This window comes from Medicago sativa, chromosome 1 (assembly GCF_051527215.1).
Source record: "Medicago sativa cultivar Bolivia chromosome 1, Bolivia_mono, whole genome shotgun sequence".
NCBI classification, from domain to species: Eukaryota; Viridiplantae; Streptophyta; class Magnoliopsida; order Fabales; family Fabaceae; genus Medicago; species Medicago sativa.
In genome coordinates this window covers 12172736-12199305 of record NC_140749.1, presented here as the reverse complement: position 1 = coordinate 12199305, position 26570 = coordinate 12172736, and the positions used below count along the sequence as shown (strand labels likewise).

General features: G+C 35.5%; 3 protein-coding genes across 11 annotated transcripts; 1 reads left to right on the top strand and 2 right to left on the bottom strand.

The window, feature by feature from the left end:
- Positions 1–1334: 1334 nt before the first annotated feature.
- Positions 1335–5428, bottom strand: LOC146952724 (serine/arginine-rich splicing factor RSZ22A-like). The gene is made up of 6 exons (XM_085704923.1): positions 5383–5428; positions 5075–5186; positions 4118–4206; positions 2550–2778; positions 2038–2154; positions 1335–1594 (listed from the first exon to the last, which is right to left on the bottom strand). Exons 2-6 carry the CDS (start codon positions 5161–5163, stop codon positions 1558–1560), a joined length of 561 nt encoding a protein of 186 aa, XP_085561049.1. The 5' UTR covers positions 5164–5186; positions 5383–5428; the 3' UTR covers positions 1335–1557.
- Positions 5429–9150: 3722 nt separating this feature from the next.
- LOC146952723 (trifunctional UDP-glucose 4,6-dehydratase/UDP-4-keto-6-deoxy-D-glucose 3,5-epimerase/UDP-4-keto-L-rhamnose-reductase RHM1-like) lies at positions 9151–12770 on the top strand. 2 transcript variants are annotated; one of them, XM_085704905.1, is made up of 3 exons: positions 9151–9288; positions 9924–11517; positions 12098–12770. In XM_085704905.1, the coding sequence occupies exons 2-3, from the start codon at positions 9994–9996 to the stop codon at positions 12539–12541; spliced, it is 1968 nt and encodes a 655-aa protein (XP_085561031.1). In that variant the 5' UTR covers positions 9151–9288; positions 9924–9993; the 3' UTR covers positions 12542–12770. The 2 variants fall into 2 exon arrangements, with proteins under 2 accessions (XP_085561031.1, XP_085561039.1); XM_085704913.1 differs by lacking the exon at positions 9151–9288 and adding an exon at positions 9321–9435.
- A 1027-nt stretch (positions 12771–13797) lies between these two features.
- LOC146952722 (nucleoporin) lies at positions 13798–26239 on the bottom strand. 8 transcript variants are annotated; one of them, XM_085704855.1, is made up of 9 exons: positions 26099–26239; positions 25782–25950; positions 23771–24632; positions 17894–23634; positions 15874–16714; positions 15079–15764; positions 14684–14825; positions 14507–14588; positions 13798–14426 (listed from the first exon to the last, which is right to left on the bottom strand). In XM_085704855.1, the coding sequence occupies exons 2-9, from the start codon at positions 25830–25832 to the stop codon at positions 14324–14326; spliced, it is 8508 nt and encodes a 2835-aa protein (XP_085560981.1). In that variant the 5' UTR covers positions 25833–25950; positions 26099–26239; the 3' UTR covers positions 13798–14323. The 8 variants fall into 8 exon arrangements, with proteins under 8 accessions (XP_085560981.1, XP_085560984.1, XP_085561012.1 ...); XM_085704858.1 differs by having other exon boundaries at positions 15874–16711; XM_085704886.1 differs by having other exon boundaries at positions 17894–23623.
- Positions 26240–26570: the final 331 nt, after the last annotated feature.

Sequence of the window (26570 nt, the reverse complement as noted above, 5' to 3'; positions counted from 1 at the left end):
ATCAACGTTTAAGAAATATAAAAATTGTGTCACATTGAAGTTTTTTGAGGAGGGGATTATCTTTAAACCAGCTTTGAACTTTTCAAATATTCTAATCAATGTTATGGAAAATGTGTAGTAGTAATAACTAATAACTGAGGGAGTAGAGTATAATTAACAAAATGCAACTTTAAATAATCAAATACAATTGAATAGGAGCAAAATTCATCTACAAAACCACACCTGAAATGAACTGAGTACAAGCTAGTCTAACATCAGAACCATTAATCATCAAAGTGGGTGTACAGGCTAGTCTAACATCAGAACCATTAATCATCAAAAAGCAACTTATGAAGTTCACTTGGGGAGACTCTACAACAGAACCATTAAACGAACTCATAGATATACAATAGCTACAAAGCTAATATGTCCATCGGTTTCCCTCCCACCAAGTGTGACGAACTTGGACTTGTCAATCCAACGCAAAAAGATTGCGTATATGTTTAACCAAAGTGAGAATCCACCTGTCAAGAGTAAAGTCTCCCGTAATCATGTCAACCAAGAGTTTGTAGTCACTCTCCACAATGAGATGGCTAGATTTAGAAATGGTGGGTGGGAGAAGAAGTAGCTCCCATAGTTGATGGATTCTCATAAGGTCCTCCTATTTCAACTAGTTGTTACATGAAGAGAAAAACAAAGGGTAAATTGGGTGGTGGGGCTCTCAAATTTGAGTTATTATTGATTGGATAAGTTTTGAGGTTATATTCGGTAGGAATGTTGATCTGGGTCATAATAAAATTGTCTATGATGATAGAGAGCATGTTAAGAGCTGTCAAATAAATGGGTTTGTCTTCTATGTAGCAGCAAGTGTTAACAATAGTCGTGGATCCCAATTTACTATGAGATTTCCAGACTCCGCAAATTTTTTGACACTAATGCAGAGGGCAAATACATAGAACTTAGATACGGAAGTTATTTATCTGTAGAGAAAGGGAATTTAAGCCAATTATGATAAAAGGAACCACAGTGGCATCAGTAAGTAGCCATTTAATATTATTAGATTAGATTTTCACTTATCCACTAGGATAAAACACTTCCCCTTTGAGACCTAGATTCATATCAGAAGCCAAGCTTCTGTGAAACAATACAGGTATTCTGCTAGAAGTATTAGATGCAGGCAGTCAACCCTTCATAAAATGAAGAGGAAAAAACTTCCAATTAGAATGAGGCTGGTGAAGGATATAGCAAGCTAGCATCAACTTCAAGCAGAAATTGATGAAAGGCGGTGACTTCATATGGCAGTAAATGAAGCACAAAAAATCAACAAAGCAAAGCAGAACCAAAAGAACGTCATATGAGACAAGCAATTACTTAAAATAGACGGTTATCTGCAATGAAATTACAAGTATTAAGCAAAGATACAGGAAACACTAGTTGAGACATCAATGAAGTAACTGATCCAATACAACAGTAAAACTCAGGTCATAACCCAAACAAAACAGATTCATATTCTGTGCACCACTAAATGACCAAAATCTCACTATTCCCTCAATAATTGCTCTCACTGACTCTTCAAAATTAACTTCTGCTTCGGCGTCGGTCCCTAATGCCATTTCTGCATATACATTATTTGGAAACATTGTGTCAATACAAACACTACAAGCAAAGATTAACTTTGTAAGTCAAGCAAAATTAACATAAATCACATGCGGCCTCCAACTATATAATGTTTATTTGTCATAAGCTTCTAATATACAGACATAAAGGTAAATATGCTTATTAAGTACGGAAAGTATGTTCATAAGAAACTTGGGGTCTTGGCCAAAAGATAGCGGCAGAAGATACCCAAAGCAAATTACCCATTTTAACTTGGTGATATTTTCTTTTCTGAAATACAGATTAGACTAAATTTTCAAGAAATATAGTTGTTTTAAACAACAAATTAAGCAAAACACTGACATCGTAAAATAAAATGTTCCTTGGAAAACCAGGGCTGTCCAAATAGTGACAATAATAACTATGCTTAGTATGAAAAATTTAAGGGTGAGCATAACTAACCCATTAGCATATGGCACCTCCTCACGCCCACGGTAAGGAGGTGGTGACCTGCTGTAGCTACGTCCACGAGGTGACACGCTGCGGCGCCTGGGGGACCGCCCACGAGGACTGTAACTCCTGGTGCATACAAAAGAAAGACAAGATAATCAAAACGTATTATAAGAAAAAATTATTATCTCAGCATAAGAAACTACCAACCTAACAACCATAAGAGAAATGACATGGATACTGTCAAGTCAGAGATAAGCATAATTCTAAGGTATAAAATAGTAGGCAAACTCAAACTTTAAATTTTCACTACTTCAATTAATAATTAAGAATAACAAAAACATAGAAATCACAAGCCACAAAAGCATTATTACAAAAAGTAGGCGAATCAACAATTTTCCCTACATGATCATTAAGAAAAATACCATAATAAAACATGATCATTAAGAAAAATACCACAATAAAACATTGGTGCCAATACAATTGCACCAAGGCTCAAATGAAAATAAAGGAACCAATCTAACCTTCGCCCATAACTTGGACTCCTGCGAAATCGAGGTGGACTGCGGCTACGGCGTCTTCCTGCACCACCACCACCACGATTGCGACATTCACGAGCAAAATGGCCAGGTTCACCACACTCATAACACTTCAAATCAGAACCGCCGCCGCCACGACCACGACCTCCACCACCGCCGCCGCCACCACCACTTCTAGAATTGTGAGAAAGCTCTACCCTCCAACCATTCTTGCCTGTTACACAGAATACAAATGAAAATTCACAAAAAATATAAATCAATAAAAAAGAACACTGATCCATGTGACTAGATTTATGAGAACGAAAACAGAAACCGTGTTTGATACTGACGTTTTCTATAATTTTTAACCTTGAAAAAGGAACATCTAGCAAAAAGATTATCATATTGGTGTTAGGTTTGACACAGCTAGGTATTAAACAGGTAAATATTGGTTGTACATAGAGCCATAACCCTGCAAACATACTGTCTTCAAACTGAAGGTCTCGGTAGAGATTTAAAAAAAAAAAAATATCTGCAACATTAAACGGGTAACAAAAAAGCTTGGATTACTTTATCTTTAGATCTTTAATTGCACAAGTGTAACATTGTTCAAATAAATACTTACACACTCTGAAGCACAGACACCTCTGAGATAAATACTTACATACTCTGAAGCACCGACACCTCTAGGAATAGGCCCGACACCGACACGTTTATATTCAATTAATTCATTTTTTCAAAGTATCGCCGGTGTCGACATATCCATATCAGTGTTGTGTCCAGTGTCCATGTCTGCGAACAGCTTACACGTGTTCACTTAAAATATATTCAAACCTTATTTCAATATGAAGAGTTCTTACATGAATCAAACAACATCACAAGGCTATATCAAGGACAAAATTTTCCAAATTTCAAGAAAATTAAGCAGCATGAGCTATGAGAACACAACAACGACATCATATACACATCATTATGAACAAGTTCTTCATTCAGTAAAGACAATATTGTGTTACCATAATATTTTCCGAAGTTATTTAACCACCAATCGAAAACTTATCAGAGCACAATTTGCTCAGAGGGACATATATACAGAACACAGGCAGCACTCACATGGCCGACAGGTTAATTGCAGTAGCACACATCTCATAAATTAAAGCCGTTATGCAAGAGAAGTGTAGCGCCGGCGGGTTAATTGCAGTAGCACACATCTCATAAAATAAAGCCGTTATGCAAGAGAAGTGTAGCTTGCGAGATAACACCCCAAAGCAGTGCAAATCCTCAGTTCACATTGTTAATTGTCTCTACATGAAGTCAAAGGGTACAAAGCAGCAGACTCTGACGAAGACTAACGAAAAAACCACTACTGCAGAGCTGCTTGCATAAGAGATTTACAATGCAGAAGTAGAAGACTTAAATATGAAGAGTTGAGGAAAAGCCGTGAACATATCGACCGGAAAAGGGGTGAAAAAACAAATAATACATTAGCAGTTTAGAATAATGTCATAGTAATATGCATGGCACTTTAATAATATATATGGCATTTTAATGCATTTTAATAATTCTTCTGCACATACCATCTAGATCGCGTATAGCATCCTGTGCATCTCTGCGGTCATCAAAGTCAATAAAAGCATAGCCAGGTGGTCTTCGAGCAACCCAAACACTGCAAACACAACATCCATGAGAAATTGAAGATTCCAAAACAAGATTAATCATAATTTATTGAAATCACAGACATGATAAGCTCAACCCATGTAAAATAATCAACACAGCCCAAACAAAAACATAATTTTTATCATTCACTAACTCACTTCATAAAACTTCCAGAAACCAACAATAGTTTATTTGTGTTTCTCAGACATAATTTATTGAAATCACAGACATGGTAAGCTCAATCCATGAAAAATAATCAACACAACACACAGAAAAACAAATTTTTTATCACCCACTCACTAACCCGCTTCTCATAAAACTCTCAGAAATCAACAACAGCTTAATTGATTAAATTGAATTCTCAAAAGTTGGCATCTTTAAGATTAAGGGCGCCTTTGGATTGACTTATTTTTGAGCTTATGCAAAACTGTTTATGCAAATAAATAAGCTTTATGTATTATTCATAAAGCTTGTCAAGGTAGTGTATGAAAAAACAGCTTATGAAAATACAACTTTCGTTCTCACTTCTGATTTAACATGAAAGCTTATTTATTTGCATGAACTATTTTTTCATAAGCTTAAAAATAAGCCAATCCAAACAGGCACTAAGAAACAAAAACATCCACACCATCAAAAGGCACCAGACCCTATTTCCATATTTTTTTTTCTTCTTTAAAATAAAAGATCAAAATTTCTTACTTCTACAGATAATTACAAACAAAAACAAAACAGAATACAATGCAATCATATTCATCCTTTACATGAAAAATCAAGTTAATTAAAAAACATAAAATAATTTTCATTAAGAGAAAGAAAAAAAACTTAACAAATACGTAGACGAAATTTGATGATATAATGATGAATGTTTGTTGAATTACCTTCGAATTACACCAAAAACACGAAATTCATCCTCAAGGTCCCTCTCTGAGACTCTAGAATCCAGATTACCCACGTACACACGAGACATCGTTTCGTTCTTGATCAATAAACCTACAAATCACAACAGTATGGAGAAATTCAATTAATTTAAACTAAAAAGAGAAAATTTGGTTTGGAAATCGATGAAAATTTCAATTGTGAATAAAGCAAAACGAAGCCCTAGAAATCTTAAGAGTGGGAAACGAAGTTTGGGAATGAATAGGGTGAAAAATTGAAGGTCGAAGGAAGAAGAAGAGAGATCTGAAACCTGAGAAAAACCCTAGCTAGCGGCGAGAACACGATTGTTTTGTTTTGTGAAGTAGTTAACTAGTTTTGCACTTTATAACCCAACTTCACAAAAACCTTATGTTACACGTTCACCTTGTCTATTTTCGTCTTTACACAAAAATTACCATCAAATTCAAAATTCAAAATTCAATACAAAACTTTTTTGAAGGGTTAAGTTTTTTTGTCTTTTTTTTTTGGAGAATTTTTTTTGTCTTTATAAATATATTAACTTCTCATTTTAATTCTTCTAAAATTTTCCTTCTATTTGCAGTCTTTATAAAATTTTCAATCATCACTTTTAGTTATATTATTAAGTTTACTTAATATTTTTTTAATGAAATTGTACATAAATATGTAGAATATTGTAAAAATTTCTCCAAAAAAAATTATAATTTTTTAACAAAACATGAATCAAATATGAATTTTTAACCATCAAAAATATAAAAATTCATATTTAAAATTATAATTTTTTAACAAAACACGAATCGAATATGAATTTTTAACCATCAAAAATATAAAAATTCATATTTAATTCATTTTTTGTTAAAAATTCTAATTTTTTGTCCTCGTGAGCTTGACTCAGTTGGCAGGAACATGCACGGTTAAAGAGTTTTTATAATATTATAAATTTTTATGCAAAATTTTATTAAAAAATTCTGAATTCTACATATCAGTTTACTTGAAAGGAGGGACTAAAAGTGAAGATGAAAAACTTTTAGGGGCTAAAGGCCGAAGAAATTTTTTAAAGGGACTAAAACGAAAAAGTTGCTATATTTATAGGAATCAAAAACATATTTAACTCTTTTTTTAAAACTCGTTATTGTCTTCGTGAGCTCACCTCAGTTGGTAAGGACAATGCATAAAATATGCAAGGTCCAGGGTTCGAACTCTGGCCACTGCAAAAAAAAAACTCGTTATTCAATATAGTCTGAGATGTTCAATCTCACCGTCCATTTGTGAAGACCTCATTTAAAGTCAAAACAAGTCTATGTAAAAACTAACCTACTAAAATTGACACCGAAAGATATCGAACTTAAAACGTTGAAAAGAACGCACTTCAAATGGTTAAAACAATTCTAACTATACTACTAACTATACTAATAAATATTATTAGTACATGTGGAAAGAGGTCGAGTCTATTGTACCTTCAATTCTCATGTTACGCATGTTCCACCTATGGTATGCCAAACATAAAAGGTTCCGAACGAGTTCTCGTTCTGCGGCGTGGTGGTAGGACCGATAAGAGACTGGCTCATGGTGTACCAAATTTTAAATTTTAAGGCGATAAAAAATAATTCGCTTCCCAACTTAAGCCGAGCGGTATTTAATGTAAGGTCTCGTTTTAATGTAAGGTCTCGTTCCTCGTTATGAAATTCAGTATATATAACACAATCAAATGTTTTGATAAATAAATCAAAATAAGTCCCCTTTAAAGTGGAAGGTTGTTCAAAAATGAATAAAATAGTATTTCTATTGTTGTGAAATTATTTATATTTTAATGAGATTTAATTTCAAATTATATATTTTTTTTAAAGAATTTCAAATTATTATATTATAAAAATGATAAAATATAAACATCATAGTTTAAATGAATGATATAATTGAAGAAAAAATATTAGACTAAAATTTATATCTCTTTTATATAATGATATATACCAAAATTCTCATCAACGCTCGTAGGAGCAAGTGGGGAGTGGGAATTTCTCATCCTTGCTCTAGTTGCGGGTGGGATGATGAAACCAACCTCCATGTGTTGCGAGCTGTGAAGCCCAGATACGAGATACGATACGGATACGATACTGCACCGATACGCCGATACGGAAAAATTTCAAAAATCAAGATACGATATGTCTGGGATACGTTAATAAAAAAAATTATATAATTAAATGTACAATATAATTATAACCATTTTTTTAATATGCAAATATATTAACAACACAAGAAACCAGGCTCGTAACACATTAACATAAATATAAATAATATTGACGATTAAGAGAGTGGTCATTAGTCAATTACATACGCAATATATACCAAAAAGAGCACCATCAGTGCTATACATCAGTGCTACACTATATCCAAAAGGAACATTGTTAGTGCTATACTATATCGATCCAAAAAAAAGCACTATATCCAAAAAAAACAACACATCAGTGGTAAGAGTTAACACTAACATGTAACTAACTTTTACATCTCCTCCCCTCCATTCCCATCATCAAGATACAAATCAGCTTCCAAATCTGGTTCATCCAAAGACAACTCTGCTAACTCAATTCCAACATCATCAAGCGGTTCATGCGCATCTCTACTAATGTCCCACATTCTTGATTGTCCTTTTTTATATCCATCTTCTTTCCTTGACAAGAAAATGGTCGAGCAGTTCAACAGTGGCCAAAGTGGACGGCGACCACTTTGGAAGAAAAAGTTGAAACCCTAATTTTTTAGAAAGGGGAAGATGCAATTGATTGTGTGGTGTGGTGTGGGTCGTACTGGCACCAAAGAAAGATAAATGAAATGTATATATATTATAGTAATATAATGTTTTTATTCTTATTTTAAAAAAAAAACAGAAATCAAAATCATATAAAAAAAACACAAGTATTTGTGCGTATCGGGACGTATCGGAAAGTATCGGATAATTATTTTTTAAAAAATTAAAATTTAATATTTGGATACTCTCCGGATACGTATCGGGAAGTATCGGTGCAGGATACGCAGGGGATACGGTACGTCATCCATTTTGAAGTATCGGGGTTTCACAGGTTGCGAGATTGTGTGCATGCAACCTGGTGTGGATCCGACTAGTTACTTCTAATTATGTTACTAATTTTTTTCTCATTTGATTGTAGGGAATAGGATTTTTGACAACCTTAGCAAGCTTGATATAGGCGCTTCCAAGGATGGATGGCAAACCACCTTCATGACTACATGTTAATTCCTCTGGACGTGGAGAAAGAAAACAATCTTTGAGGACAATTTCCAGCGACCTCATGACCTCGTTTGTGTGATTCAACAATATTCTAAAGACATAGATGAGCGAACCTATAGTCACCTTCAACATAATCCTCGACAAAAGGAAACAATTTACATAGGTTGGAAGAAACCTCATGACGGATGGATCAACAGTGATGGTGCCTACAAGGGGGAAAACTACATAGCAGGGTGTGAAGGTCTTTTTCACAATTCAGATGGGCGGTGAATCAAAGGTTACGTCAAGAAGATTGGCTTGTGCGATGCTCTTCATGCAGAAACGTGGGGAGTGTATTTGGGGTTAGATATGGCTTAGAGATATCATACATCGTTATGTGTATGAGTGTTCTCAACTCTAAAATACTGAGTTAAATTTTTACTCACAAAGAAAAAGTGTCTTGGAAGATAAAAAGTATGAGTTAAACACATCTATGTACAAAAGAATATTTTGAAAATATTCATACTTGTTTTTTAATATATGTGAAAATTGTAAAAGGTAAATAGAGTAGGTAGTACCATCTAGTTAGGCAAATGAGTTGGAATCATTAAACACTTCTTTGCCCTATATCATTTGCTAGAAGGTGGCATTTTTTGTGGGTCTATAAGAGCTCAATGAGAGACAATTTTTTTAACAAAAAATGATTTGTAAAGTACATTCAAAATCCTAAATTTAAGGTTCATAGTCATGCAACTGAACATGTGAGAGGTAATAAACGATTGGAAACTAAATTAAGCTTTTAGAACATTTATCGGATCATAATCCACGTTTGTAACTTACAGCCTCTGGTAGAATTTTAGAAACCCAGTTAATCTCTAACAAACATTACTCATTTCTCTCTCTTCTTTTTCCATCATTGCACACTAATTGCTTCCATTGCTCTCAACCATCCCATGACCACACCACAAAACTTCATGTAAGGTAAAATTCCTATGTGACCTTGGCTCTTCCTAAAAGCATTACAATCATTATTATGAATATAACAAAGTGTTCATTTTTTTCTATATGAACTTATTTCAAGATCATGAATTGTATCATTATTCTCAAAGTATGATGTGCATGTCCTAAGTAAGTTTTTTTTTTTTTAACCTATCCTAAGCAAGTTTTATGAATACATATTTTTTTTTCATTTTTTATTTGAATTTCCAACACCTTGAATGTTTCAATTTTCATCCTTTATCCCCTCTTTGTTTAAAGACTATCATACTAAAAAATTTACACTTCTTGATGTATTGAATATTCTTTCTAGCATGGGTTATGCTTTTTTTTTTAATCTTGTGACTAATCTGTTGGGTATGGCTCAAAGTTTACCGGTAAGTGGGTAGGTCGCACGAGTACGCTTCATGGAAAATATTGTAAATTAGACAGTAGTGTTTAAACACAAATTGTAATCTATAACACTTAGCTTGAATAATATAAAATCATTGCAGCCGCAATTGGAGACGTAAGCCCAATTGGTCGAACCTCGTGATAAAATCTCGTGTTCTTTGTTTGCATTTTTTTGTATTTGTTTTCTTTTGAACCAGGATTACTGTTCTAACATAATCTTTGTTCAGAAACAGAACACTGCAGGTATAGAAAGTTAGAGACACAATAAGAAGAAAGATATAATCAAAAGCAGAAGAAATGTATGAACCAAAGAATATTCTCATAACTGGAGCTGCTGGTTTCATAGCTTCACATGTAACCACGAGGATAATTAACAAGTATCCTAGCTACAAGATTGTAGCACTTGACAAACTAGATTATTGCTCAACTTTCAAGAATTTACAATCTTGCACTTCCTCACCAAAATTCAAATTCATCAAGGGTGATATAGCTTCAGTGGATATTGTGAATCATATATTGATAGAGGAGGAAATAGACACAATCATGCATTTTGCTGCACAAACTCATGTTGATAATTCATTTGGAAACTCAATGGAATTCACCTACAATAACATATATGGAACACATGTTCTTCTTGAAGCATGCAGGGCCACAAATTGTGTTAAAAGATTCATTCATGTTAGTACTGATGAAGTTTATGGTGAAACCGATTTAAATGCCAATATCGGAAACCATGAAACATCTCAACTTTTACCAACAAATCCTTATTCTGCAACAAAAGCAGGTGCTGAAATGTTGGTTATGGCTTATCATAGATCCTATGATCTTCCAATTATAACCTCTAGAGGCAATAATGTTTATGGTCCAAACCAATATCCTGAAAAGCTTGTTCCTAAGTTCATCTTACTTGCTATGAAAGGAGAAAAATTGCCGATTCATGGTGATGGATCGAATGTTAGAAGCTATCTTCATTGCGGTGATGTAGCAGAAGCATTTGATGTTATACTTCATAAAGGAGTAATTGGTCAAGTTTATAATATTGGAACTAAAAAAGAAAGAAGTGTTTTAGATGTAGCTGAAGATATTTGCAAATTATTTAAATTGGATTCTAAAAAAATGATTGAGTTTGTTCATGATAGGCCTTTTAATGATAAAAGATATTTTTTGGATGATCAAAAGCTTAAGAAGCTTGGTTGGGAGGAGAGAACACCTTGGGAGGAAGGACTTAAGATGACAATTGATTGGTACAGAAATAATCCGGATTGGTGGGGCGATGTATCAACCGCTTTGAATCCGCATCCACGTTTCTCGGCGATCAATCTATCCGACGAAGCTCAATGGTCTTTTCAATATGGATACTCAAGGCTTTTGAGGTCGTTTACTGATGTCGGTCGGAGGGAGCCGGGGTTGAAGTTTTTGATATATGGTAGGACAGGCTGGATTGGTGGATTGTTAGGGAAAATTTGTGATGAGGAGAGAATCTCTTGGGAGTATGGGAGAGGAAGATTACAAGATAGGAGATCAATTATGGAGGATATAAAGAGGGTTATGCCAACACATGTTTTGAATGCAGCTGGTGTGACTGGAAGGCCTAATGTTGATTGGTGTGAATCACATAAAGCTGAAACTATAAGGACTAATGTTGTAGGGACATTAACTTTGGCTGATGTTTGCAAAGAAAGTGATTTATATGTGATGAATTTTGCAACTGGTTGCATTTTTGAGTATGATAAAGAGCATCCTCTTGGATCAGGTAAGGGATTCAAGGAGGAGGATAAGCCAAACTTCATTGGTTCCTTTTATTCAAAGACCAAGGCCATGGTAATATCTCTGAAATTTAAGTTACATCTTATTTATAGAATTTTTTTATGTTGACACACAAATTTGACATCAAAATTTGATAACAAATTAGATGGTTAACACAGTTCAACTATGGTTTATATTCAGTAGATGGTTAATGAATATAACAAGGTGTTAAAACTTAGTAATCATTTACTGAATAAGAAAATTAACTGCAATTTGATACGTCATTAACCACGATTTTCAAATGTTCAAATATACATATACACTCTTAATTAATCATCCAAATTATGTTCAAATATATACGTGATATTCATTAACCACAATTTGTGTTTAAATATACACTTGAAAATCGTGGTTAACTGTGTTCAATTGATGATTAATAAGCTACAACACCTTGTTATATTCATTAACCATATTTCAAGTCAAAAATTCATTTCTCTATTTATGGTAAAATTCACTAATTTCAAGGACCAACTGTCTCATCCCCACTTTGAGAAACTAAATTGGGGATTCATTATAAGAAACTAGGAAAATATAATCAAATCCATTTTTTTGCAATGTCAATATCATCTTAGAACATGAAACAAAACACATGCAGGTGGAGGAGCTCCTAAAAGAATATGACAATGTCTGCACATTGAGAGTCAGAATGCCAATATCATCAGATCTAAGCAATCCAAGAAACTTCATAACAAAGATTAGTCGTTACAACAAAGTGGTTAACATACCTAATAGCATGACAGTGCTAGATGAACTCTTACCTATATCAATTGAGATGGCTAAGAGAAACTTAAAAGGGATATGGAATTTCACAAATCCAGGAGTCATAAGCCACAATCAGATATTAGAATTGTATAGGGATTACATTGATCCTTCATTTAAATGGGAGAACTTTAATTTGGAGGAACAAGCAAAGGTGATTGTTGCACCAAGGAGCAACAATGAAATGGATGCTTCTAAGCTCAAAAATGAGTTTCCTGAATTGTTGTCCATCAAAGATTCTGTTATCAAGTTTGTGTTTGAGCCTAACAAAAAAACTTGAGGATCTTATAGTTTTTCTTTTGAAGTTTTTTATGTGACTTGTGTATCTAAGTTTTGTTTGGAAGGCTGGTTATATGAATTCAAACATATATATAGAAATATTTGATGTTCTTTTTGCAATTAACATAGATACTATAATTTTGTTTTCTATTGTGATGTATTTTTACAAACATTTTGTAGTTTACAAGTTTATATGTAAGGAAAATTGTGGTATTTTGGCATTGATTCAAGGGTGAGCTGTTTGATATGTATGTTTTTGAGAACCTAAGAATGGATTAATGATAAAAAAGTTTAAATGATTCTATTGGTATGAACTACTTATTATGAGGAACAAAAACTGTCTATAACAACCACAAGATCAAAACTTAAGAAACACTGGTAAAAAATCTTACCTGAAAGGTCATGCTGCCACACTGCCACAAAATGCGTAGGAGAAATTTTCTTCCTTGTTTACGAGAAGAAATCTTCTTGTCTGTGGCTCTCCGGATGTAGCAGACTCTTAAGGATTTTTACGTTAAGGTGAAATTGACATGATTGCATCTTAAAGATTAACTCACAGAATTCACTTACATTCACAATATTATGAGGAATATTGACGATGTTGCAATTCGCGTCAATGATATAACTATTAGTCACAATAAACAGCGTCACGGGAAAAATCTTTGGCAGTGTGAATGTAGGAATTGAAATACTATAGACTATATGTGGAGAAGGGATATGCTATTTAAAACTTGTCATCTACTTTAAAAAAAATGTTTGGAACAGAGAACTTAACACCACTTTCTCCAGAGACTAAGGAAGAAAACACGATGCTTATAAAACTCATGATTTTGTCACCCAAAAAAAAAATATACACCAGTTTCTCCAGAGACTAAGGAAGAAAACATGATGCTTATAAAACTCATGATTTTGTCACCCAAAAAAAAATATTATTGACCAAAATATGTTCACATTATGACATGAGATATTACAAGTGTCTAAACCCTTTGAATAAGACCACAAATCCATTTTAAACATTTTTATGTACTTGATCTATAATTGTTATCACCATCAATATAATTGCTCATTGACATTGACCCGTCGTGCAGATTATCTGGATGAGTTGAAAAAGAAAAAAATTAATAGCTATGAGCATTAGGAGAAATCGAATGCTTATTGATTTTACTTGGCAGCAAAAGACACCCATGTCTGAAAGTCAAAATCAAAATATATTGTGGGTTTACATGCATATATATTTTATTTTTAATGCCTGAAAACTGCCAAAAAAATCATAATAATGCTATGATTGATATAATATATGAAAAAAGAATAGCAACTCAAATTTCTTTATGGCTAAGCAGGAAAAAAAAAATCTTACAAAAGAATTAAGTTTTTCCTATACCTAACTGGTCATTTATCCAGCTCACATGACCCAAAACTTGCTATCCCAGTATCCCTTTAAAAAAACAGTCAGTATCAAATTGATCTTGTAAAAACCACCACCTTGTCCTTGTGTTTTCATGTAGCAGGCTCTTCATCCATTGCTCTTCAAATATTGAGCAATTTGCTTTCTCATCTTTTCTTCAATGCACAGCTGCATCTTTATTTTCTTATGGCTTATAATTGTTGAACCATCACAGAAAGAAGCAAGTTGAAGGAAGATACTGTACAACTAAACTGAGTCTTTTTTTCATCTCAGAGGAATATCCCCAATCTATATATGGCACCTCCTGTGCCAGGCTTAGGATTTTAAGACCAATTAATTATACAAAAGCAACTCAGAGCATTACATAAATCAGGACCCTCAGACAACAAAGAAAGCAAGGAGAGCGTGCATTATGGTCCAATAAATTATAATTCCAAGTCGCAAGACTGGTTGTCTCATTAAAGTCCGATCACAAGAAACCCTGAAAAACATGAATGTGTGCCATTTAGCAAACTGAAAGAAATATTTAAAACCAAACAACGGAGGGAAAAATAGACCTACCACAAGCCATCAATCAAGTCGGTCACTGGTCTGGTAAATCTTGGGACAATTTTGGATGATGCGAGTGATTTGAAACCATGAACTGCAATAAAAAGTGGGGAAACTAAAAGTTAATAAAAGGAACCAGTGTTTGAGAGCACCAGAAGCCAACACACAGATTAAGTAGTGCAAAATTACCCTTGTCATCATCTTCATCTTCGATCCTACTGGTACTACCAGGGTCTTCATCAACAGCAATGGCAACATAATCGCTATTGCCCTTGCGCAAACTTCGAACTTGAGGTGTAACAAAAGTCCCCGTTGTTGTCCATTCATTTATCTGTAAAATAAAACATGAGCAAATTAATTCAATTCCTTAAAATGTTCAAATCCATCATAACTATGTTTCTGTATAAAAAAAGAAAATATCCAATATGAAGTCTTGGAGGAGAATAGGTAACACATCATATACTTCATATTCTTTTTCTATTGAAGATCAGGTTCGAACATGATTTATATTTAATCTGGATTGTGATATACGAATTTTATACTAGTGCAAGACAACTGTTACATAAAATAGTTGACTTCCTTACCACTGGTTCTACCTCCACAATTTCTGAGCTAGTGCCAACCTCCTTTCCAGTTTCTTCCACACCATCAAGCAAATTCAATTGTGATTCTTTCTCATGCAAGGACTTCTCAAGAGTTTCTGCTTTGTGGTTCAACTCTACCACCTTATTCCTTTCTGCTTGCAACAATTCATCCTTGCTTTCTGCATCTTCCCTTAGATTCTCCATTTCTAATATTAGAGACATCAACTTCTTATGAAGTATTTCTTTGTACTCATGAACCTGAGTATCGCTCTTCACATCAAGAGGCAAATCACCCATCCCATCTCGAGATACGATTGTGTCAACCCACTTAAAGAACTCAACGATCTCATCCAGACTTCTCTGGTTGCTCAGTTGTGATGCACGAAGATCATCATTGGTGCATCTAGTAACCTCTTGCCTTAAGAAAGAAATTTCAGCATCTTTTTCTTGCAACTGGGACTGAAGCTTTTCAACCTCAGAAAGGAGATTTGCAGACAGTTGATGAAGCTCATCAAACTTGCTTACAGTTACGGAAAGCTTTTTCATAACCTTACCACGAGAAGATTCAAGGTTCTCAATCTCTTGATTCTTTTGTTGAACAGCCTTTTCAAGTTCTGCATTTTTCTTTGTCAGTTCTTCCATTTGCATCTCTTCCTCATCAAGTGCATGCATTAGCGATTCAATTTCTGCAATAAATCATTAAGTTATAGAAATATTGCAAGTTTTAGCTAATAAAAGATACATTATATTACAAGTGCAGTTCCTTAAAGACTTTAGGAATCATACAAAGCTCACCTTGGTCTTTGGCAGCCAGCAAACCAGCATGAGATCTCACTTTATCATCTAATTCAGCAGCAGCAGTCCCATGCCTATCCTGCAGCTCCTTGATTCTCTGCTCAAGTATCTTCCTTTCTCCTTCAATCACTTCCACCTGTTCTTTTAAATTATGTTCCTGTGTCCTAAGAGATTCAAGATCTTGAGAGTAACTGTTTGCAGCAGCTTCAGCATCCTTAATCTGTTTTACAAGGTCTGCACAAATCCTGTCTCTTTGAACATCCTTCTCCTGAAGCTCTCTCTGTAAATTTGTTATAGTAGCCTTCATTTCCTTTTGATTAGCATCCAAAAATTCATTTTGTATGCTAGCAAACCCATTTGCTGCCAACACCAGTCTATCTGCCATGGTTTTAATACATTCCTCAGATATTTCCTCATCAAATGACGCTGTTTTCAACTTAATCCCTAGATCTGAAAATTCAACCTTCTCTCCAACCAGTTCAGCTTTTCCGGTCTCAAGTACAGTAACAGAATTGATGCATGATTCATATAGGTGGGCAATGTTCCCACGCAATGCAACAAGCTGCAGATCTCGTTTACTAACTTCTGTCTTCATCTTTTCACATGATTCTCTTTGGGAAGTAATTTCCCTCTGAACATTTGTCATTAGTTTCGACACAGTTTTGTCTTGCTCCTGTGCCAAACTTGAGTGCATGTGTATTCTCTCCTTAAGAGAGCTGACTTCCACCATAAACTCTTGTAGCTTATGCCGAAATAGACGAAAACTGTCAATAATGGTATTATCATTGTAGTGGTCAATGGTGCCGAATTCTGACCAAGATTCTGCATACACAGAGTTCTTCTGAAGAAAAATCGCGAGTATTAGAAAGAAAAATAAGTCATATAACACAAATAATATCAAGGTATATAATTATTCCCCACATGTAAATTAATACAGTGAAGACAAACTAGAAGCCACAATATTAAAGGAATAAAATTTGGCAATATCAACTTCAAATATTGAGAGAGAGAGAGAGAGAGAGAGAGAGAGAGAGAGTTGTATATTGGAAGTTTGCAAATGCAGAAACAACATTCCATATATACTATAAATATGTTCCGCCTACAATTACAGAGTTAAATGTCAAGAAAATAATGTGCTTATAATAAATAAAAAAATACAAAGTTTTACTTAGAAAAGCACATTCAAAAACATATTTCATATTGTTAACAAATTTAAGGAAAAAAAAATCAAAAGAAGTTATTTAAAGTAGTGACAAGATACCAATATGCAAGCCCAAAATTTAAAAACCAAACCAATTGTTCAGCAACAACTATCTCCATTGTTCCATTTGTTCTATGTTTGAAAAGTTAGCATTCATTTACAAAAACATTAATGGAAAGAGAAAGGTTGACGAAAAAGAAACTATAACAAAACACAAAATGATGATTTCGAGAATTAGTAAACTGTTCAATCCTCTGCATATCAGATGAGAAAACTCCCTTGAAATGCCATTTACAGAACATCAAACAAGGGGCAAGGAGACAGCCTCATCCAATATAAAAACACAAAAGAACAACCTTGAAATTGATTAATTCAGCCAGAAGCCTAGAATCGGATATATCATATATGATTATTCAAATAGCACATAATGTATTCTCTTTCTGAAGTTCCTCCAAGGTGTGATGAGATAAAACCTCAACTGCTCAAGCTATGTGCATATAGTCATGAAAAATTATCTCATCTAAATCCTTAATGGGAAAATGAAGACTTCTTTGTCCAACTTCCTTACAAGCTCAATGCATATATCAATCTAACCAAAGCTACTCATCCCACCCCAAAAAACGCCCCAAAAAACAAAATAGTATAAGAAATTAAATTAACGAATCATTGTCCAATATCAGCTGACTGCAGGCTATGTTCTATTATAGATTCTCATAATATACCATATGAATGACAGTTGATGCAGAAAATAAAAAATAACAAAACTGAGTGCAACATATCATTGTAAGCAGCTTGTAGATATGTGATAATATATATTACCTTATCATCTGATGACTTGCGTAAAATACCATCATGTTCTTCGCTGAAAGATGAACCCATCACATATGGAGTATTGTTTCCTTTCATACACGAATCAAGACCAGCTTCCACATTCCGAAAAGACTCCAAATCTGTGAAAAAAGCCTTAGCCAGTAAATTCTGAACCTCACCAAAGCCTTTCCAGACTTGGATCATGCTAGATTTTAATTCCACGAGCTCATAAAAATGGCTCTTTTTTTCTTCTTCATGCGATGTAGATAACTTTTCAAGATGTGAAAGAGCTTCCAGTTTGGCAGCCTCCGCTGAATCCCTTTCTCGTCTGAGATCCACAAGTTCATCAGCCACCTTAGCAAGCTCCTCCTGAAAACTATCATTCCTTTCTTGAACCTCATTCAACTCTGCCAACAAGAGCTCTGATGCTCTTTTAGATTTCCTGGTTTCTTGTTCTAATGAAGCGACCGAATTATGCAGATCAGAGCACAGCTTTCCAACCCATTCCACCTTCTTCACCGGATCACTTACATGGCCTTCACCACCAACATCAATCTCACCTAACTTGTTCAAAATCAGTTTCAAGGAATATTCTTTCTCGTGCAAATGGTGTTCATTTTCTTCCAAACGATGCCTCAGAAGAGAGCTCTCAGATTCAAGAGCTTCTAATCTATCTGGGTAGGTTGACAACTGACTCAACTTCTGTTCATGCTCTGCAATAGTGTGTTCCCGTTTGTTGATCTCAGATTTCAAGTGCTCCATCTCAACACTCATCTCTCCAATGGTTTGTTTTAGACTGTCTCTTTGTTGCACCAGCGACTTCCCTTTCCTGACAGCAATATTTAATTTCTCTCTAGCAGAAGCTGATTTCTGCTCTTCCTGATTAAGAAGTTCTTGCAACTCCTCAGTTCTTTTACTCAGAGCTTCAACTTCACCAGATAGTGATATTTGCTTTTCCAAAGTTCTCTCACCTTCCTCTTTCAACTGCTCCAATTCGCTTAAAGCTGCCTCCAGATCTTTCTTGTATCTGTCAATATCTGCTTGTTCGTTATGAAGAGTAGGATCGTCTTCTTGTTCTTCAATTTCAGCTTTCTGCTTCAATTGATCCTTCAAACTAGCATGATTTTCAATAAGATTTCTCAGCAATTCTTCCAAAGAATCAATATTTGCACCATCAGAAACCCGGTATTCTGTTTCAGATTCTGACAAGGCATCACCAACTAAGTCTCGTAATTGTGTTATCTTCCCATCAATGGTGAAAATTTGTTCTTCAATTTCAGCTTTCCGCTTCAATTGATCCTTCAAACTAGCATGATTTTCAATAAGCTTTCTCAGCAATTCTTCCAAAGAATCAATATTTGCACCATCAGAGACCCGATATTCTGTTACAGATTCTGACAAGGCATCACCAACTATGTCTCGTAATTTTTTTAGCTTGCCATCGATGGTGAAAATTTGTTCTTCAGTTTCAGCTTTCAGCTCCAATTGATCCTTCAAACTAGTTACTTCATTGTGCAGATTTTCATTCTCAAGTTCAGTTCCCCTTGTCTGCACTGATAGTTTCTCACATTCATGTCTCAGAGCCTCTAATTTTTCAGAAAGGTGCTCTCTCTCAGAAGTGTGAGCTCTAAGGTCTTCATGAAGAGCGGACAGTCTCCTCTGAGACTCTTCCAGATCAGCATTTAGCAACCCACAATAGCTTTCATATCTTTCAAGCTTCAGCTGCAGAGAATCGACATGATGATTAGCCTCGGCAAGTGCTCTCCCCACCCATTCGATCCTATCATCCATCTCCATAGACCGCAAATGTGAAGGCATATCAATCTTGTTCACAAGCTCCTCCCATCTCTGAACTAAGCTGTTTCTTTCCATCAATGACTGCTCCAGCATTTCATTTTGTTCAGCCAGCCTATAATATTTACTCTGTAATTCCTCAAAGTTTTTTAGAAAATCACCCTCTGAATCTGGTTGTTGCTGACTATCATCTTTCCAGGTATTTGTGACAGCCAAACCAGCATCAGAGTATGAACGCCCTCCTGCATCATCCCCTGAATCTGGTTGTAGCTGACTATCATCTTTCCAAGAATCTGTTACAGCACCAGCATCAGAGTATGATCGTTCTCCTACAGAATCCTTCTGCTCCCAATCATTCATGGGCAATGAGTTGCCAACAACTGACCTAACCAACCAATCAACCTTTTCAATTATGTCACTCGAATGAAACTGCTCAGGCAGATCTAGGTCTTCCAAAACCTCTTCTATCCTCTGAAGCATTGAATCTTTGAGGAGAAATGACTCTCTCAAGGCATTAGCGGAATTACGGATATATGAAAGTTCAGATTCCAGAGCTTCCACACGTTCACCAGCTTCTGAGTAGGTCTTAAGTTTTGTTTCAAGCTCATGAAGTCTTGTATCTTGCAACTTCAACTCTTGCAAGCATCTCTCCAATTCAGTAGATGTCTCAGCTAGGGACTGCTTGAGGCCATCCCGCTGTACAACCAACCCTTTTCCCTTGGCAACAGCTATGCCAAGTTTCTCCCGAATGGAGCATATTCGTTGTTCTGAATGGTCGAGTTCATTTGTTTTCTCAAGCAATTCAGAACGGGCAGCAGAAAGAGCTTCCTCAGCTTGATGTAAGCTTTCCTTTAGAACAAATATTTCATTTTCATTCTCAAGATGCAGCGTGTCTAGGTAATGCATCTTTTCTTTCAGTTCATCCAATTCCATCTCCTTAGATCCAAAGTCTTCTTTAGTGGTGTGATTCTGGATTTCAGCCTCTTTGGTTTTCTGTACAAGACTAGACACTAATGAATCCAAGTACAAAAGGGGTGATGTGTTTATTTCGATATTGGGAGTTTCCACATTCAGCGCACCTGCGACGTTGTTAATTAGCTTCCCAACAGAATCTAAACCAAGACACTTCATCTTCAATTCTTCCAATTCTGTTTCCTTGTGCACCAATTCGGACTTCATCTTCTTGGTAACAGACTCCAGTTCCAGCTTTTCTATCAACATATCCCCCAAATGCTTCATGATGGTCTCATAGCTGCTAAAATTTAGCAGATCAGGCAGTGCCTCACTTTGCTCATCTATCTTATCTTCATCCAAAGACAAACCACTACTAGGCATAAGTTTCCTCAGGTCACTGTATATCTTGTGCAATACATCGATAGCCATTTCATTCCTCCCAAGCAGATGATCGCATTTTGAGGTCATTTCTTTATATGACGTGGACATTATTTCATAATCCACGTTAGTAGCTTCAAGTTTCTTCTGCAGATCAAAAATCATTTCACTGGCAGCACTGGCAGAAGCTTCTAACAAATGCCTGATATCAAAGCCATCACGGGTGTCATAAGAGACTGTTGTATTTGAAGTTTCCCCAACTAATTTATTCAGCTTTGCAACTAACTCAACAATATCAGAAATAGTAGTATTCCAGCCTTGCTCAAGTAGCATTGCCCTCTCTGTCACTTCCTTCTGCAAATTTTCCAGTTGACTGCCAATAACAGAAGACATCTCATTCGAACTTTGTTTCACATCATTCATTTCTGCATGCAATTCAATAATTTTTGAATGACAAAATCCGAGCTTTTCATAGAGTTCATTATTTTTGGCTTTGAGATGAATATCTTCTTGCTTTAGAGCTTCACAGATTTCCTCAAGTTGACATTTCTTTTCTTGAATGTCACCCAGAAGTTGCTTTACTATTTCATATTGAACTGCAAATTCGATGTTAGATGCTTCCAAATCTGAACAATGCTTCTGCAATCCTTCAAACTGGTGCTCGAGATCACTGTACTTTGCATCCCCAATTTTCCTACCATCTTGTTCCCCCTTGAACAATGCAGCTGCACTCTGAACATCCAGCTTGCACTTTGGAAGCAATTTTCTCAAGTTTCCCACTTGCTCTTCTAACATAATAAATGACTTTGATTGTGACTGAACAGCAGTAGATTGACTTATCTCTGCCTCATGCTCATCTACTTTTGTTTCAAAAGCCTGTATCAACCTTGATACCGCAGGTGAAGAAACCTTCTCGACAGTACCGTCAGAGATTACTGATTGAGAACGCAACTCATCAATTGCCTTTTCAAGCTTCACCAAAACATTCTCCACCCCATTCAAACCAGTCCTCAACGAAACAAACTCAAGAGAATCATTGAAAATTTCTTGTTCAGGTGTAGTTTCAAATGGTCCCCCTGCTGCACCTTCATCTATCCCCTGATCCATCTGCCGAGAATCTTCAGCGACTTCATTTTCAAGGCCCTTACTTCGGTCCCATCCATCATGTGCTTGTGTCCCAAGGTCCCTAGGTTGAGATGGTTGTTGACTCTGTTTGTTTCCAATTTCTTCTATTTTAGCCTTGTGCTCATCCAAAGTGCTATTGAGTAATACATTTTCGTTGGAAAGTTGTTCCAAGTGCATTGTGGCTTCTTTAAGGTCACCTTCAAACTTTGTGCGTTCTCCCTTTTCTATAGATAATTGTTCTTGTAAGGAAACAATCTCAGAAGAGAGCCTTTGATTCTCAAGAACAATAGATTGATTCTCATCTTCCAGATTTTTATTCTTATCAACTGACAATGAAAGGTTCTCATTTAAGTTAGAATTTTCAGCCTGAAGACTTGCTACCAAATCTTTATTTTCAACCAAATCTAATGACAGCCTGTCAATCTCATGCAAGAGATGCTCAATTTCTGCTTTGATCTTATTGCTCTCTTCAGTCACCAAAGAGATCCTGTCAATTAAATTGGAATTTTCGACTTCTACTCCTTCCATTGAACTCTTTAAGGAAGAGAATTCAGTTGCCAGCTTCTTACTTTCACACAGGTAAAATTCCTTCTCCTCCTCGAGTTTATTTTTCTCAGCAACCACCAAATCAAGAGTTTCGCTCATGCCCTTCTTTTCATCCTGTAAACTTGAAATCAAATTTCTGCAGTCAGCCAACTCTGTTGACAGATCTGATGAATCTTTCTGAGACATTTCAAAACTAATCTGGAGCTCAACAACTCTGGCAGAAAGAGCTTCAACCCCTGCCATGGCAGTATCAAATTGCTTTTGCAGTTCTACACTCTTGCTAGAATTATTCTGCAGTTCTACGCGACAGTTAGCAAGTTCTTCGCTAAGGCGTCGATTGTTCTCATTAACTTCATTGTGTGAAACATGAAGCTGAGATAGCTCACCGATCAACTGGTCACGGTGATAATCAGATTCCGATTGGAGCTCCAGTTGTTCAACCAGCTGCCTATTGAATATATTTTGCATCAGATTAGCAAGAAACAATTCTTCTTTCAGTCTCTGAAATGCTTCTGAAAAATCATGATCTGGTAAAACTGAACTACTGGTTAAAGGATCTGCATCAGAAACTGTTTCTCTTGCCTTGAGCAGAAACTGGTATTCTTCTTCATTAAGGCCTCTTATAAATTCAGCAAGCTGTGATAGATCAACTGAGCGGGCATCAGAAATAGGAGAGAGATCCAACGATCTGGTTGAATCTCTTATGGACAACTCGGGAGTGGGATCATCAACTGCAGATCCAACAAGAGATGAGAATAATTCAACTGGCATGTCTAGTTGTTCTGCTTCATGAGATGCCTCCTCAGTTATAGCATTCTGCAAAGCAATTCCTGGAAGAGATTGATCACTCCCACCAGCTTCAAACAATGGAATCTCCTTTTGATCATCTATAATTGCATCAGTGCTTTGAAAAGATTTCGTCATACCCAAATCATCAGCTTCCTGCATTGCCCCTAACCAGCAATAAATGAGAATATAAATTATAAATCAAATCAACATATCAGTTTTCCCTGACTGCCCAACTAAAACCCTTATATTTAAACATAAACTATGCAATTAAATTAAAGCGACAAGGAGAGAGAGCACAACCTAAATCTGTTACCTGATCTTCCCTCGTTTGCACCACAAATGTATTGGGAATATCCTCAGATAAAGGCAATGATTTTTCCCTTTTCTCGCTCTCTTTTTCATCTATAACAGACTCGCCCAATGCAGTTGTAATAGAAGCATATGGGGCCATAAGGGCAACAGGTTCAGATGCATGATCTTGTGTTGTTCCTCCTTCCCTATTTGAAGTGTTCAAAGACACATCTTTAGCCACATCAGAGCTAACATTATGAAAGCTTCCCCCTTGGTCTTGGGATGACAATTCCGACTCGTTCTCATAGACTCCTTGACCCTTGAGTTCTAACTTAGCATTAGAATCCAATTCAGGTTCATGGCCAGTATCATATGTCACAGCCACTGACGATGAATCAAAAGACGGATCAACATTGTCAGGAGCCGACGAGCTTGTCAAAGACACATCGTTTGCCACATTAACACCAACATTCTGAGAACTCCCTCCTCGATCTTGAGCAGATGGTTCAGAATCCTTCTCATGGACCCCACCACCCTGAAGTGCCAACTTAGTAGTAGAATCCAAATCAGTTTTTTCACCTGTATCATATGTCATGGCCAATGAAGAAGAATCAACAGATGGATCAACATTTTTAGCATTTGCTGAGCTTGCCAAAGACTGTGACTCTAATGATTCAGTGATAACCACATTAGGTTGACTGTTGGTTTCAAAGTTTCCATCAGTAACCTGAGATGATCCTGTAGAGGTAACACTAGCAGAATCGGCATCAGACTCAGATAGCTGATGATTGGAAGACTTTTTTGATGATTTCCCGCGGCTACTACCACCTTTATCACCTTTATTCTCCCTCTTCTGACGATATTGTTGGAGCTGACAATAAAGAATCAAAATTAATAACTGCAACCATTCAACTATACCACCCTATATGTGCTAAAGCAGGCCAGTAAGAGGATTCATATAGGAAGAGAAAGATAAACTATCATTATTTCTAATACTTTAAAAATGAAAATGAACAGCTGAATAACTACAAGATTCGGACTTTGGCATGCCACACTATTTTCTTAGGTGAACTTGGATAAACTTCTCCACAAGAACTTATGATGATAAAATATTATAATAATAACTAGGTATTTTTAAAGAAATAGCTTCTCGTATAAGTTGAAATTAGCTTCTCAATCTCATTTTTTTGCAGAAGCTCTCTGATTCAACTTATCCATAAACACCTATAAGTATAAGCTTGTAAAGAATTTTTCACTAATAGAATAACCTTAAACTTATTTTAATAGAAAATCTCTCACAAGATAGAGGCTAATCCAAGCTGAACCTTGGATCCTCTACAAAATTTTGGTAAACTTTAGAGTAGAAAGTGCATATTATATCATTACACCTCACAACAAATCAAAGAGATAGACTGTCAGAAATAGTTTTTCTTATACATTTTATAAAATTCTAAACCTTATTATCCTCACTAAGCACTATCATCTAACCTGCACCATTACTTTTCAGTATCCACAAATTCTTCCTAGTTGTATTAATTTACTAAATCCTAGACAGCAACCATCTAACCCTGCAAGGTTGTGTTTTCAACTCTAAATATCAGCGTTAGGACTTTGCTGGTGGGAAATCTGTAATTACATCCATCAGCACTCTTTCAGACCTAGGCTTCCCTGGCCTTGATGAGCCCGTAGGACCCAACTCATCTAATCTTCATAGCTCGCAAAACTATATTACCCTACCCTAATTGGAACCAAAATCGGAAAATAACATACTAGAAGAGTGTTTTCAAAGATCGCATTAAATAACATTTTGTTCAAACTCCGCTATAGTACAGTGATTTAGCATTGCAAATTGCAATAGTTACTATTTGAGAACACTTATGGTAAATATCGTAAAGCCAGAATAATTACAGTTTGTTCAAATTCTGCTACGCTATCGCCGGTATTCAACAACAGTTTCAGAGCTAATTATCCTAAAAAAAACAGAAGAAATTGAAATTGAAAAGAAAGTTAGGTTAGGTACCTTTTTTTTGCCAGCTGCGAGTAGATCGGTACGGCTCTTACTTTTGTCCATTTTCCGATCCACTCCGTTTTTGCTACCCACTGTAACTATCCTGCAATCACACACAGACTATTCTAATCCTACTTCCTCGTAACCATAATCTCGTTTAGATCCTCTTCTTCTTCATATCCTGTAACCACCACCGAATCAAATCAATTTTCAATACAAATTATTACAATCATCATAGCAATGTATTCAATCACAAATTCATTTCTGATATAATAACCGTGTGATTTGAATTGAAAAAAGCGAAATCGAGAAATGAAAAAGTGATGAACCTTGATTGAGGTGTGAAACGACGTCGTGGAGGGTTTCATTCACGGCGAGAACGTGGTGGTTCAACGATTCGTTTTTTTTTTTTTTTTGGTAGCAGAGCGAGCGTGTTTGAGATCTAAACGAAACGTATACACGCGAGCGTTATTTTCTCTTCTCTTTCGTTTCACTGTCTAATAATCCAAGCAACAACAGAGAACACACAAGACAAAACGTGACTCTTTATTTTCATTTCATAGAATTTTATTTTTTATTACCCTTCAGAAAATATTTTTTTATTAATTAACCTCTAGTTGTTGAGAAAGGTTTATGAAATTCTAAGTTTAGAAATAGCTAAATAAATTTTTTAAAAAAAAAAAATTGAGCTATGTATATTTATATTTTCAATCCTTTCATTGTTTATTTTTCACCACTAATATTGAAGAATTTCAAAGTTTAAACTACTTGTTGAGATTCATAACTGCATCGTGACCATCA

Excerpts from the sequence above, each read along its gene's own strand:
- LOC146952724 (XM_085704923.1), bottom strand. The coding sequence starts at position 5,163 with ATGTCTCGTGTGTACGTGGGTAATCTGGATTCTAGAGTCTCAGAGAGG. Across the intron at positions 2,779-4,117 it reads TGCTATACGCGATCTAGATG|GCAAGAATGGTTGGAGGGTA; the intron begins GTATGTGCAGAA and ends TCTGTGTAACAG. Across the intron at positions 2,155-2,549 it reads AGTCCAAGTTATGGGCGAAG|GAGTTACAGTCCTCGTGGGC; the intron begins GTTAGATTGGTT and ends TGTATGCACCAG.
- LOC146952723 (XM_085704905.1), top strand. The coding sequence starts at position 9,994 with ATGTATGAACCAAAGAATATTCTCATAACTGGAGCTGCTGGTTTCATA. Across the intron at positions 11,518-12,097 it reads ATTCAAAGACCAAGGCCATG|GTGGAGGAGCTCCTAAAAGA; the intron begins GTAATATCTCTG and ends AAACACATGCAG.
- LOC146952722 (XM_085704855.1), bottom strand. The coding sequence starts at position 25,832 with ATGGACAAAAGTAAGAGCCGTACCGATCTACTCGCAGCTGGCAAAAAA. Across the intron at positions 16,715-17,893 it reads GCAAGTCATCAGATGATAAG|AAGAACTCTGTGTATGCAGA; the intron begins GTAATATATATT and ends ATTTTTCTTCAG. Across the intron at positions 14,826-15,078 it reads TTGTGGAGGTAGAACCAGTG|ATAAATGAATGGACAACAAC; the intron begins GTAAGGAAGTCA and ends TTTATTTTACAG.